The sequence below is a fragment of the Gekko japonicus genome, unplaced genomic scaffold (genome assembly GCF_001447785.1).
Source record: "Gekko japonicus isolate JY-2015 unplaced genomic scaffold, Gekko_japonicus_V1.1 scaffold1602, whole genome shotgun sequence".
Lineage (NCBI taxonomy): Eukaryota > Metazoa > Chordata > Lepidosauria > Squamata > Gekkonidae > Gekko > Gekko japonicus.
Window position 1 is genome coordinate 70,798 of NW_015172053.1, and position 13,436 is coordinate 84,233.

At 44.7% G+C, this 13,436-nt stretch overlaps 1 protein-coding gene across 2 annotated transcripts in view; it reads left to right on the plus strand.

Moving 5' to 3' along the window:
* OSBPL1A (oxysterol binding protein like 1A) overlaps positions 1-13,436 on the plus strand; it is a 117,219-nt gene that overhangs the window by 41,867 nt on the left and 61,916 nt on the right. For both annotated transcript variants that reach the window (XM_015420745.1, XM_015420746.1), the window contains exons 14-15: positions 5,177-5,258; positions 6,137-6,243. In XM_015420745.1, coding sequence (XP_015276231.1) covers positions 5,177-5,258; positions 6,137-6,243 — 189 coding nt within the window. The remainder of the gene's footprint in view (positions 1-5,176; positions 5,259-6,136; positions 6,244-13,436) is intronic.

The following is a 13,436-nucleotide window of genomic DNA, read 5'->3' on the forward strand; positions in this document are numbered from 1 at the left end:
AAGCACCAACGAGAAAGAGAAACTGCCTGCTCTGCCACAGAGAACTTGAGAGAGGCAGGAGAAGGGAGCTTTCTTCAGCTTCCTCTTGTAGGAGGTACTGATGGCAGCAGCCAGGTGCTGCTGATCCTTTTTGCAAAAGCCCGTTCACAAGAGAGAACCTGCTTCTCTTCTTCCTCCCCCCCCTTCCTTGCCAGTTGTCCCTTACAGAGAAGGAGGAGCAACTTCTCGCCATTCTCGCTAGGTTTTTGTAATATGAAACAGTCACTTAGTGCTCCTGGAATCATCTGCAAAACCTCAGTACAAAGGCAAGTACCACTTTGTTCTTTGAGTATTCAGGAGGAGGAATAAATAACAGTCTAGTCAAAATTTGTGAAGCCCTGCCGTTAAAGTGGTCAGATGCTTTAGTAAGACTGAGTATAGTGGATCACCTCTATGTGGGTGCACAAGTCTGGATGCTGGCTATTATCCCTGTCACCTTCTGTTCTACCTCTAAGGAGCTTAGAGTACAGTGCATGTGTCTCCCTTTCTCCATTTTATCTTCAGCCCTGTGAGGGAGGTTAAACTGAAAGGAAGTGTTTGGCTCAAAGTTACCCAGTGAACTTTATTGGCTGAATGGAAATTTGAATCTGGGTCTACCAAGTCCTAGTACAACACTCTAACCACTATATTACACTACTAGACTCATACTTATTACCTCTTGATTATATTAGTACCCTGTACTTACAAGAGTTAAGAAGTCTAGGAATAGTACTGATTTCTGTTGGGTAAGAGAGAGCACAATGGAAGTTTAGTGGCATCTTTCGCCGTGTTTTTAACAAATATACAGGCAGTGCATGCTGGAAACACAGACTATTAAACCAAAGAGAAAAACCACTGATCCTGTACCAAATGTGCAGAAAGCAACTGTATCTAAAAGTGTTTTTACTTTCGGTCATCTCATTGGCTTTTTGATCCTTCTCCCTAAATATAAAACTGTAAACACAGCCTTGGGGTTTTTTCTGCATCTCACTGGCTGAACAGTGTCACCTTCCAAAGACGAGAGAGAGGCTGCATATACTCTAGATCAAACACTCTGCCCTGGTCATCACCATGAGCAAAACAAAAAGAACATGTTTACCCTTTTACAGAATGCCACCATTCTAGTTCTTGCCTGTTTATAGGAAGGCGGATATCTCCTTGGGGTCACAGGGTCTGTTCTTCACCACAAGGACAGAATGTCCTTTGCTGTAGTCCCTCTGCAGCAGCACCCCCTTACACAGCCAGTTTTCTAAGATGAACAGAGTTCCATCAAAGAGAGTAGGATGTTGGTGAGAAAGAAATTAGATGTGATCAGGATTTCCTGTGTGTGTGTGTGTGTGTGTGTGTGTGTGTGTGTGTGTGTGTGTCTGTGTGTGTTGAAGTTTATCCTCACTGCTGCTCATGAAATAAGGTCTGGGAACCGTCCCTGGGAGAGAGAGCCCTTTCCTCATCATGCTTCTGTCTTAGTCAAGATTGTGTACCCCTCCACAGTTAGTATATCCAAATGCCGGTGTGTGTGTGTGTTAGAGGATGAGACCGTGGGAGGCAGGTTAATATATCTCTTTCCCAGATGCAGTTATCTAACCTGATTTGGGAGAGGACTGTGTTAAACTCCTAAAAAATGCAGGACCTGGCCATAGCTAGTTAAATTCTAAATTAAATTTGTGTGCCCTAGAAGTGGTCTCAAGTGGGTGGGGAAGCTCCTCTAGGATGCAGTCTCAAACATCTTAATCTGCTTTCTGTGCAAGCATTTAAAATGTGCTTTCATTTTTCCATGTTTAGCTCTTTCTCAGTGCTTTGTTCTTCTTTAGCTAATTACTCTCTATTAAAAAAAATGCTATATAGTCTATGGATGTCCTTAACAATAACAGAGAGAAGGAATGATAGTAAATGAATGGGTTTTTTTCCCTCCTTATAACCAGAAGAGGGAGTTTGTCTGGTATTGGCCTCTGAAACTAGGATCCGAGAAACTGTTTTTTCCATCGCATGAAAGCCTGAAATGATAGAAATCTTTTCCATCTTAAGTAAAAGGTAAAGGAAAGGAGTTAATGGTAAATGTGTGCATCTTGGCCCATGGTTTTATTGATTTAGAAGAAAGGGACACCTTTAATCCTTGTAATAATTTGATAGTGCAGAACACAATATTTTTCTAAATTCTAGTAATATTTTTAAACTTTCCCTGTGTACAATTCATGCTGTAGAAGCAAATGGTGAAGTTGTAGGAAATAATTTATGGGAGGTTAAACTTCAATAGCAAAAAAATAATCTTGGATATATATCCTTGAAATGATTCATCAGTATTTCCTAACACTTTTATGCTAACTTCAGTTCATGAGTTCGTGAGCTATAATTACTTGATAACACCCCTCTTGTGAATTTACTTAAACCAACCAGTAACAGCAAAACAGCTGTGGAGGGGTGGGGTGGGGGGGAAGGAGGCAGGTTTTCTGTCGCAGTTGTAGAGGTGGAAGCAGAGACCCAGGATAAGGCTGTGGAGAACTTTATGAGCTGCTTTGTCTTGCTCTTCCACTTCCTATCAAGCTGTGCAGGCTTGCTGGGCTGGGTGCAGCCAAGAGTTCTGCCAGCTGCAGGGCAACATAAATGCTAGGCTTGCACATCCCCTGGCAATAGTACAAAGTATTTGAAGTCTGCACTATCCAGTTGTTGTCTTGAACGAAAGAAGCTAGGACCATTGATAATAGAGACTGAGCTGCCCTCTCTTGAACATGCTCTGCCTCCAGGAAAAGGTGAAGCGTGAATTTGCATATAGGAAGGGGTGGAGAAATAATGGATCCGATCAAGTGCTGGTTTCTGTGCTTGCACTGCAGTAAATAAAAGCCAAGCAACACGTTCTGTAGGTGCTGAATTGAAAGGGGGGGGGGGAGGACAACCTAACATGAACATTATTTAGTGGTGATTTGATGTTGCAGTGCACGAACAGGTTACAAGAAGATGATCTGCGTACCTGATCTCTCTAATAAATATGAAAAGCTAGCTTCCCATCTAATCTACAAAGTCAGTCATTCAGTGAGAGGAATAGGGCCCTATAAAAAGTTTTGAAAACTAAGGAAGGTGGGGTTGCTAAAAGGTATTACCGTACCTGACCTGCATAGCCCAGGCTGAGGGTTGCCAGACCCCCAGAACAGCCAGGGGATCCTCTGATCTTCGGGGCTGCAATCCACTACCGGCCAGCAGGAAAGCCCCACCCCCAAAGAGGTCTGTTGCAATGACATCACATTGAAGTGACATCATCATGCTGGGGACGTCGTGAGTCAACGCTCTAGCATTTTGGCCTAAAACTCTATGGTAACTTTTCCGTAACATCATGGCGCCAACGATGTTGCATGCAGCGACGTTGCCGCACCCCCCCACTCCTGAATGGCTCCCACCTACCACCAGCACCAATCGGACCTGGCAACCCTACCCAAGCTAGCCCAATCTCATCAGATCTCAGAAGCTAAGCAGGGTTAGCCTTGGTCAGTCTTTGGATGGGAGACCACCAAGGAATAACAGGCTCATGACCTGGAGGCAGGCAGTGGCAACCCACCTCTGAATGTGTCTTGCATTGAAAACCCCACCAGGGGGTCACCATAACTCAGCTGTGACTTGATAACAAAACCAACAATTATTGCACAACTATTGTTTGCTCAATATAGCAAGGCTTGTTCAGTGGTTACATACCTCTTCTTAATTTCCTGTCTTTAACTCTCTATTTTATTAACACATAACTGATTTTTGTTGTGTATATGGCTTTTCCTCTGTTGTCCTCCCTCTACCCTTCCTGCCTGGCCCCTTCCTTCTTTCTGTTTCACAAATAATTCAGTGCACATACCTGTGTGCCCCCACTATATACAATGTATGCAGAACTTGATATGCCCTAGTTAGGGATGGCAGCCTTCAGGTGGGACCTGGGGATCTCCCGGAATTACAGCTCATTTCGAGACTGCAGAGATCAGTTCCCCTGGAGAAAATGGATGATTTTTGAGAGTGGAATCTATGGTATTGTACCCCACTGAGGTCCCTGTCCTCCCCAGGTCCCATCCCCAAGTCTCCAGGAATTTCCCAACCTGGATCTGGCAACCCTGGCCCTAGTTCTATGCCCAACCTCCAGTCCTACATGCTGTGCTGTTGCAGGTGGTTTTGGGAGAAACTTTAACTGTATATTGCTCACTTTTAGGGAAACTAGTGAATAATTCTGCTCTGAGTCTATCTTGCTTCATCAGTGTCTAAAAAATTTATGCTGTGATATTTGAGTATCAGCTGTGTCACCTTGAAACAATTGTGCTTCTGGGAGACCTTCAGTTCAGAAATGGATGTCACATGAATGCTCTAATATGAGGGAATTGTGAGAAGAAATTAAGGCCTGTAATAGATAAAGAAGTTTAATTTAAAAAGCTAAAAATGAGCACAATAGTAAACAGAATTAATAATAGTGCAAAGGAAGTAAGCTAATATTGCAAAGGAACTAAAGGAAATACAAAAAGGTATGGCACTTCTCACAAACCAACCTGCATCCAGAAGAGTGTAACAACTTTTCAGTTGCACAGTACTGTCAGACAGGAAATTTAATAATTGGTGTAGGCCACTGTGTTTGGCCAAATAAGAAGTTCCTCACTTATTTCTTTGGGACTAACATAGCAACTATTCTAAATAACAAAAATTATGAATTTATCCAGAGAATTTATGAAATGCACTATGGCCAAAATTTAGTTCCTTCAGTGCTTCAAATACACAACTGTTGGTTTATATACTATAATTTTAAATATTGGGGTGGAGCCAAAGCTTAGTGGAAGAGCCTCTGCTTTGTCTGCAGAGGGGTCCCAGGTTATATCTCTGGCTAAAAGTTTCAGACAGGAGGTGATATGAAAGTTCTTCTCTGAGACCCTGGAGATAAGCTGCCATGGTCTGACTCTGTAAAGGGTAGTTTTAAAATCAAACTTTTTTTTTTTTGGTTAAAAAATTTCACATGGCAGTTTGTAATATTCAGAAGTTGATCACATATAAGCTGCTGTGGTTTTCAGAATAAATTTTATTGTTGTGTAGGTCTTGTTAAAATAGTTTCCTATATCCACTTGAACTAAACACTAATTCATTTACTTGTTACTTGTCAGGTGCAAAGCTTTTTGCATCGCATAATAGCTCTGCTTTTTTCCCTCAGGAGGCACAGACATGTCAGCAAAGACTAGATAAGGAGATTTCCAGTTTCGTCTCCTTCATCAAGTCCTGTGACACCACTCAGGGTAACTATTAATCAATAAGAAACTCTTTTGCTACTTTTAAACCCAAATTGTTTGTTTTATCAAGCTGACAAAAAAGAAAAAGATAGTTTACCAGTTGCTTGTCGAATACAGGGCTACTGCTACTCTGCCTTCCCAGTTTTCTCCCAAAGACAGCCTTCCGAACTGTTCTATCCTACTATAGTTCTAATTCCATCACATTGTGACAGAATTTTAGATTTATGCCCTAATTTTCTGTTCTATTAATTAATACAGTTTTTTCAAAAGGTTAAAAAAAAATCCGTACCCAGGTAGCTTACCATCTAGAAAACCAAGAAACACATAGGAAGTAGCTAAGTGAATGGGTTCTCAGGTGTCTAATTCTTTGTGGAAACAGAGTGGTTCTTTCAGGAAAACTAAGTTGTCCAGTATCTCATCCCATTAATGAGTAACTGTAAATTTTCACCATTGGGATAAAAAAAGCTCCAGCTTAGAGGAAGGGACTTGCAAGCAGGAAAAGGGAAAGGGAGACCTCTTGCTTCTGTGGTAGCAGTTTTCTCCTGTCCTGTGATGTTATTTCTCCTGTCCTGTGACATATTCTCCTGTCCTGTGATTCTCCATGTCCTTCTCTGTGAACCATGACTACGCTCCTACCCTTTATCAGAAGGAACTAGTTTCTGCTCCAATTAGAAATGCCTTTTTCTCTCAAGCCACAGATATCAAACTTATCCCCTGGAATTTTTCAGACTACAAAGGCTTGACAAGTTATGCCTCTCTGCTTTGCTCTGTGACACAATTTAACTATGGGCAGTTTAACTCACATCTGCTATAAGCATAAATACATGTTGGAAGAGAATAGTAAACAAAATGTGTCCTCTGCCTTGCCTTTTTCCCCTTAAAAGGTGTCCCCGTCTCATTTCTCAAGAAAGCTGAAGTGGTCTCTGAAACGTCAAGAGAAACTTGTGAAGCCCTGAGTAACTGCCTCAAACTCTTCACTAAGCAAGAAGGGGTAGGTATTGTCTATGGTATGTGCAGTCAGAACAGTGACAGGTATTATCAAGGAACATTACAAGACTAGAGTTTGAATATGAGCCTTCTCTCAATTCCAGCCCTGGGTTATAAAATCTAGTGGAGTTCCCCAGCCCTGGGTTGTGGTTGCTTCTTCCTTATCAGTTGCGACCACATGTGGCTATAGGCTTCAGACATTTCAATGCTATGTAGCCTCACTTAAGCACTTGGGGTTGGATCCAGCCAAGTTTTTCACTCAGTTTCATTAATTTCCCTCCTTGCTACAGCTCCTGTCCCACATGGCTTTTGTCCATGCTGGTCCCATGATACCCCCAGCCACTGCCGTGTTCGGTAGTCAAAGGGTAGTCAATTACGGTACAGAGAAGTTGCAAAAATTATTATGAGTGACTGATAGTATTTCTGTGGGTGGTAGAGCTCTGCTCAGCTTTGTTTTCCCTCAGCAATTTATATTTGCAAATGAAGAAGCAAGCTTGTGTTGATGGTGACTTGCAGCACCAGTTACATGGTAATGCAACCAAAACAGTGAACCCATTGTAGGCTCTGAGAAATGTCTTGAGAGATGAAAATGTTAATTTATATCTTGGCCGACACATTCGGTTTTGTGCAGAATTGTGTGGGGTGAGATTGTGCATGCTTAAACTTTAAGAATGTTTCTGGTCTTCATAAATAACTGAGAGAAATACATATGTAAATAGCCTGTTTTGAGTAAAAGTATGCTCCATATGAGTAAAGACTTAGTACTGAATGATTATTTAAAGGAATGCTAGTATTGGAGTGGAGGAAAGAGAGTGTTCCTCACTCTTTTGGTATGGATCCAAGATGAAATGCAGCTAAGAGTACTGGTTTGGAAATGGCCTAAGAAATTTTTCAAGCCAAGTACCCAAATAGCTGCTCTGGGACTGCAAAAGTTTGGACCCTATTGAATAGTCCAACCAGGGGTCATTTGGGGGGGGACGCGGGGGGACGCCATCCCCCCGGGTGAGGTGCGGGAGGGCGGGGCCTGGAGCTCCCTGCTGGTGCCCGCTGGAGGTCGCCGCCGGCTGTGGGGAGGACACACTTCCGGTGATGTCAGGGGGTGTGGCATATACTAATGAGTTATGCTAATGAGTCCCCCTAGCTCTTTTTCTACGAAATGACCCCTGAGTCCAACATTGTACAAAATTATTTTTGAGCAGTAAGGCTATGTGGTGGGGTGCAATGTTCCCTTTAAGCTGTGGAGTCTTGTGAGCAAAAATTCTACTTTGTGAGCCACTGGCTTTAAAGTTGTGAGCGAGCGATTTGACTACTGCATAAATTAGTTTGCTCTGGAGCCATCCTTCCTGAGCTAAGACAAAAGTGTGTGAGCTGGAGGCTAAAAAACTGTGAGCTAGCTCACACTGACTCAGCTGAGAGGGAACACTGGTGGGGTGTAGTGATGGCTGCTAGATGAAATGGCTTGATGGAACCTCCACTTTCAAAGGCAGTGTGCCTCTGAATGCCATTTTCTAGGAAGGAGCAATAGGGGAATACTTTGGTCCCTATTTGTAGGGCTTCTAGAGACCTCTGGCTGGTCATGAAGAGGCTTGCTAGACTCTATAGACCATTTCTTTTTATTCAACCAAGTTACTTGTATGTCCTTATTGGCAGGGGAGGGGTTAAAAGATGCTGATTTCTCTCAGGCGGTTGGTGAGCTTTGTTTTGAAGTCTAAATTAGACCTTAATTCTGGATATGACATTGAATTATTGTTCCCATCTACATGTACTAGCATAGTGAGGTGTTTAATTATTTGTACCCTGTTGAATTTTAAGTCAGTTTTGTTCTTACCTTTCAGATTCAGCTTTGTAATTTTTAGTTTTTGCTGTTTTGTACCTGTTAAACTGAGTTTCTAATGTACAGAGCACAGTTAATCCACACTCTGCCATGAAAGCTTGCTGGGTGATCATGGGCCAGTCATATAATCTCAGCCTAACCTACCTCACAGGGTTGTTGTGAGGATAACATGGAGGAGGGAAGAATGAAGTGAACTGCTTTGGGTCTCCATTGGGGAGAAAAGAGGGATAGAAAAAAAGTAAATAAAATAAACGATAAAGTGCAACGCTTAATATAGGTTATTTGGTAATAGGGTCAAAAGACACTAAGAATTAGTCATATCAGTATGTTGTCGAAGGCGATTTGTCATATCATTCCTCAGCATCCACCTGACGTTTGCTATCTACATCTGTGTGTGACACACATTGACACTGTTCCCTGATTCCTTGCAAACAACATTGCAGGTCATGTTTTTAAAAACATCTTATAGCATTTTCAGCTATTTAGCCAATTGCTAAAATTGATTCTTGCGGTTCTGTATTGATTAAAAAGAAACCCTTATCTATATTTTTTATATTTTAATAATCAATGAAAGTATATTGAAGAATACAGAGTATGCTTCCAAATGTTTGCTGGGAAAAAATATTCAAATTATAGGAGCTGAGTAAGAGTAAGCTTTTCATCACAATCCCAGGATCTCTTTCCTTGTCAATCACAGCCAGTTTATGTAAAGTTAGAATTTTTTGCCCCAGTGTGCATCACTTTACACTAAACCTAATTTGTCAGGTTGTACACTCACCCAGTTTGGAGAGATCTTATCAGTGGTCTTTACAGTCCAGCTTTCATCATGGTGAATAATTTGGTGACATCTGCAAACTTTCTCATGTCACTGCTTACCCCCAAATTCCTGATCACTTATAAGTAGCACCAGTCCTAGTATAGATTCTTGGGGGACTTTGTTGGTTCCTTTCTCCACTGCAGAGCTTAGAATCCACAAAGGAATCATTGTCGTATCCCATGAGTAAGTTTACTGTGGAGTCTTCAGTGAGGAACTTGGTTAAAAGCTTTTTGGAAATCCCATGTAATGTCTACCAAACCATTCTTATCCATATGCTTATTAAACCGTTTAGAAACACACAAAAAGGTTGGAAAGGGAAGACTTTTAGTTGCAGAAGTCATACTGACTTTTCTTCAGCAAGAATTGTAGGTACTTTAGCAGACAATTGGGGGGGGGTACTAAGATTCTTATTGCCGCTTGCCAATGTTTAGGTCAATTCAAGCATTCTACGGAACATAATTTCTATTTAAGAGTGCTGCACAGCTGAAGCAACATTTTAATCCCTTTTCGATGTAAGGATACCCAGGGCCGGCCCGAGGTGTTTCTGCGCCCTAGGCAAGGCCAGCTTCTGGCACCCCCCAGGCGATGCCAACCTCCTGGTGGGGCCTGGAGACCTCCCAGAAACATGCTTGGGGGGGTGCCGGGCGCCACAAGTTAGCTTTCACCCCTGCCCGGGTTGACTTCCCACTCGCCCAGCCCGCTGGGGGAGGCGTGCGCGAGCAGAGCCCCAGCCCGAGCAGTCCTGGGGGGGTCTTCCTTCCCTTCTGCCACAGCCGGAGCAGGAGGGGGGGTGACCGGACGGACCCCCAGAGCTGCAACGACCCGCCTCGCCAACTCCTCCTCTTCCCCCACCCCCCGGCTGTCGCGCAGTGCGTGTGGTAGTATGAACCAGCACCTCAGTCACGTTTGCACTTTCAGCAGTCTTTCACTCACCAGAGGCTTCCAATAGTAAACCACACTTACTCAGTCCAGTGGTAACTATATACAGGATTTTATTTACAGTATTTACAGCTCTTCAGCAAAGTGCTTCGCCAGATTCCATCCTCCATCAAGGCGAAAAATACAGTGGTACATTGCTACATATATACACATGACCATCCAATCAGAACAGTGCTGACTCATTCTGACTGTGCCTCAGCTCTGCCCAGTCCAAACTGGCTGAATGTAGTTCATGACAGCTGTCAGCTGTCAAGTAGATCTTAGAGATCTAGGTGCTGAAACTTATACTCCCTCCCCTACCCCCCTGGTGGGTGGGCAGCGGGGAGCAGCAGGAGCTTCTGTGGGCCGCCGCTCCCCACCCCACCCAGGTGCCGCTGGGCGACCCCCAGCCCGAGCTTCACCCTAACCCTGCCGAGCAGCAGGTCCCCCCCTCGCCGGCAACCCCTGCAGGCCCACCCACCAGGAAGTGACAAGCCAGGGGACCCGAGAGAGACCCGAGAACCCTCCGGCCAATCCCCTGCTGCCGCCACCCCCCCTCCTGCTCTCGGCCCTGCCCATTCCACCTTGCAGGGTGGCTGTTCTTGTCGTGTGGGAACCTCCTCCTCCTCCGCGCTTCCCGGAGCTCCCGCCAACCGCCTTTCAGCAGTTCTGGGGGAAGGCAGTAAGAGGCAGTGCTTTTTCCCAGCATGGAACTTGCTGGCGCCTAGGCGCTGACTCAGCTGAGTCAGCTTTTTCAGCTGAGGGGCGCTGAGGGGAGGCGCGAAGCGGGCCTGCCGGCAGTCTCTGAGAGGAAGTTGGGAAGCAGGGCTTCTTCTGGGCGGTGTGTGGTCTTTTGGCGGGGGCGGGGCCAGCCAGTCAGAAGAACTCAAAGGTGGCAGCGGCGCCAGTGATGGCGGTGGTCACCTGGTGGTCAGGGAAGCCACTAGGCTTTTGGCGGGTGCTGGGGGGCTTTTGCAGGGGGGCGGGTCCTGTTTGGTGCCCCTAGGGCCGGCCCGTGCTCTAGGTGAATGCCTAGTTTGCCTAGCAGGTGAGTCGGCCTTGAGTGTACCAGATTATATTAGAAGTATTAATGCTGTGCCACACATTCCTGGGGCCTGGTGTGATGCTGGTAAGTCTTTCATGTGTGATTCAGTGCACCTATTTGGAAAAGGAATTCATGTTTTCTCACTGCTGCACGTATGGAATTTCAGTCTACACAAGTTTGCTTGTTTGTTTTCTGTGCAGCACTGCTGATAGAATATTGGAATTGGGATGTCAACACCCCGCTTTCTGAGCATCTGCTAGTGTATGTTATGTTTAAAACATCTTTTAAATTATAAACGGAAGAAGTGGGTGTTGCATTGCAGCATTGTTTCTTATAGGGCATCTGTATCTAAGATCTTTGAGGCAGGAATTAAATAGATACAGGATTTCCTGGTCAAGAAATGGAGGGATGAGCAGTTTTGCTGCTGAATTTCAGCCTGGCATTTAATTTTTAATCACAGAGTTCCTGCCAAAAAAGAGGGAGATAGATGACATGAATTTCATATTGGGGTTGGAATGAAACTTGGTAGCCCAATCGGCTGTCCGTGTTATAAGAGAATAAAAGAAACAAATATACACTGCGTTAGGCAAAGCAAAGATTTGGCTTGCTTTTCAGAAGGAAGCCTTTAGGACCCAGCAGGAACGTCGCAGTCTGTCATAAGTTCAGTTGCAGCCCAGGATGGCAACTTCAGTAAAGCTTTGGGTATCCTGTTTCTTGATACATCCGGTGGCTCGGGGTACCCCAGGGTCAATTGAGGGTGGGAACTCCCCCCCCTCCCTCTCCGCCTGTCCGACCCCCGCGGGTGCCGCTGACTACTCCGCGGAAGATTGATGTGAATGTGGCCGAGGCGCAAACAAGGGACAGTGTTAAAAGGCTGAAGTTGCAGTTCGCAACACTGGCGTGGTGCAGGCACCTTGAACGGGGCTGCTTTGTCCTGCACCGCCTCCGCCGCCACCCCCCGTCTCCGTTTTTTGTTGGTGTTTCACGCCGAAAATGCTGGCCGGGAGGACCCAGCTCGTTTGCTGAATTGCTCCTTCTCGCCGGAGAGCTGGGAGCCTGCGGCTGGCCTGAGGGACCAGGTCGGCTCTCGCGATAAGCCTTGCAGAGGTGTTGGTGCAGCAACAGCAGCCGGAGGGGAGCGAGCGAGCGAGCGGCTGGTGCGCTTTCGAGCCGCCTGGCAAAACGGGAGGGTGACGACGGAGGCAGCCGCGGAGACCTTGCAGCGCGGCGCGCGAGGTCAGCGATTGCCTGGGCTGCCTCGGAAGGGGCCGGCGGCGTTGAACGCGGAGGAGCAGCTGCTCTGTGCGGCGCGCGCGCGTGTGTGTTTGTGTCAGTCAAGGTGAGGAGCAACGACGGGAGGGAAGGTGGGTCTGCCTAGAGGTGAAGTGTGTGCGCGCCTGTCTTAGGAAGTGAAGCTCTGTCTGAGCGAAAGAGATGGAGGGAGAAAAGGGACCTGAGGAAATTTGGCACAAGTGTGAGAAGAGGGGGCAAGGCTTTGATTTGTCTTGTTAATTGAATAATCCATTGGAGCAGTTTCCTAACCTAGTAAGCGTTACTAATATTGCCATTGTGTGGTTGCTTAAGTGGGCTTTAGTTACGGTTGGAAAGTTAATAGCGCTCCCTCCCTCCTTTTGACATTGCGATAATGCAAACCTTTTTTTCTTTGCCCCAGTACACTGATATTTTAAATCGGCCCTTTGGCCAATAGGAAGGAAAGCTTGAAAAGTCAGCTGTGAGGACTGACTTTGTTAGGTGGGGTTTTTTTGGTGTGTGTGTGTTTTTAAACTGGCTTTTCACTTAGAAATTACTGGCAAAGGGTATAGCTTGTGCTTTGTGATATTGCTTCATTGGCATTTCAGACATGTTTTTTAAATAATTGCTTCCGTTGGTTTTGCTTCATATATATGTGGGAAATGTTCTAAAGAGGGTGTTTTAAGTTGGCATCAGTTTTCAGCTGTAACAAATGTATAGATATGACTAAATCTGGTTGGGTGTATTGGTGCTAGGCATTGAAATTAAGAATATGCACAAGCTTTAAAAATTCAGTGTGTATAAAGAAGGCCTTAAAATTGATCCGTTGAATGTCCAAGCTGATGCATTTAAGACTAAAGGTTAAAATTTGGGGGGGGATGCTCCCCTGAGCAACTTGGAGGAAGGGTAGAATAAAAGTATGATAGATTACTAGTTACTATTGATGTAATTTGAACATAGTGAAATCTTATTAAACCAACATCCCTTAAAAGCAACTCCCATCAATATCAGGGATACTTACAGACAAATGTGCATGTATTGGAACATCCGTCTGAATAATTTCTAATTATTGCTCTTGCAGAACTAAATTCCTCTTAACCAGCTTTGAGTTTTTAAGAAGTTTGCAGGCAGTGATGGCTGGCTTTAACTCCTTGTGTTACAGTGTTTGGTAGTTGTTGGTCTACAGTTTCTGTTGTTGTTTGGCAACTTCTTCAAGCAAAAGTTTGAGTGTTAGTGAATTCTAATTGTGCCAGCAATTGGAATCATTCTTAAATGTTAGTTGTCTTCATGGCTATTGGGTATAATATTTAAATTATAATGGTATGACTTTGG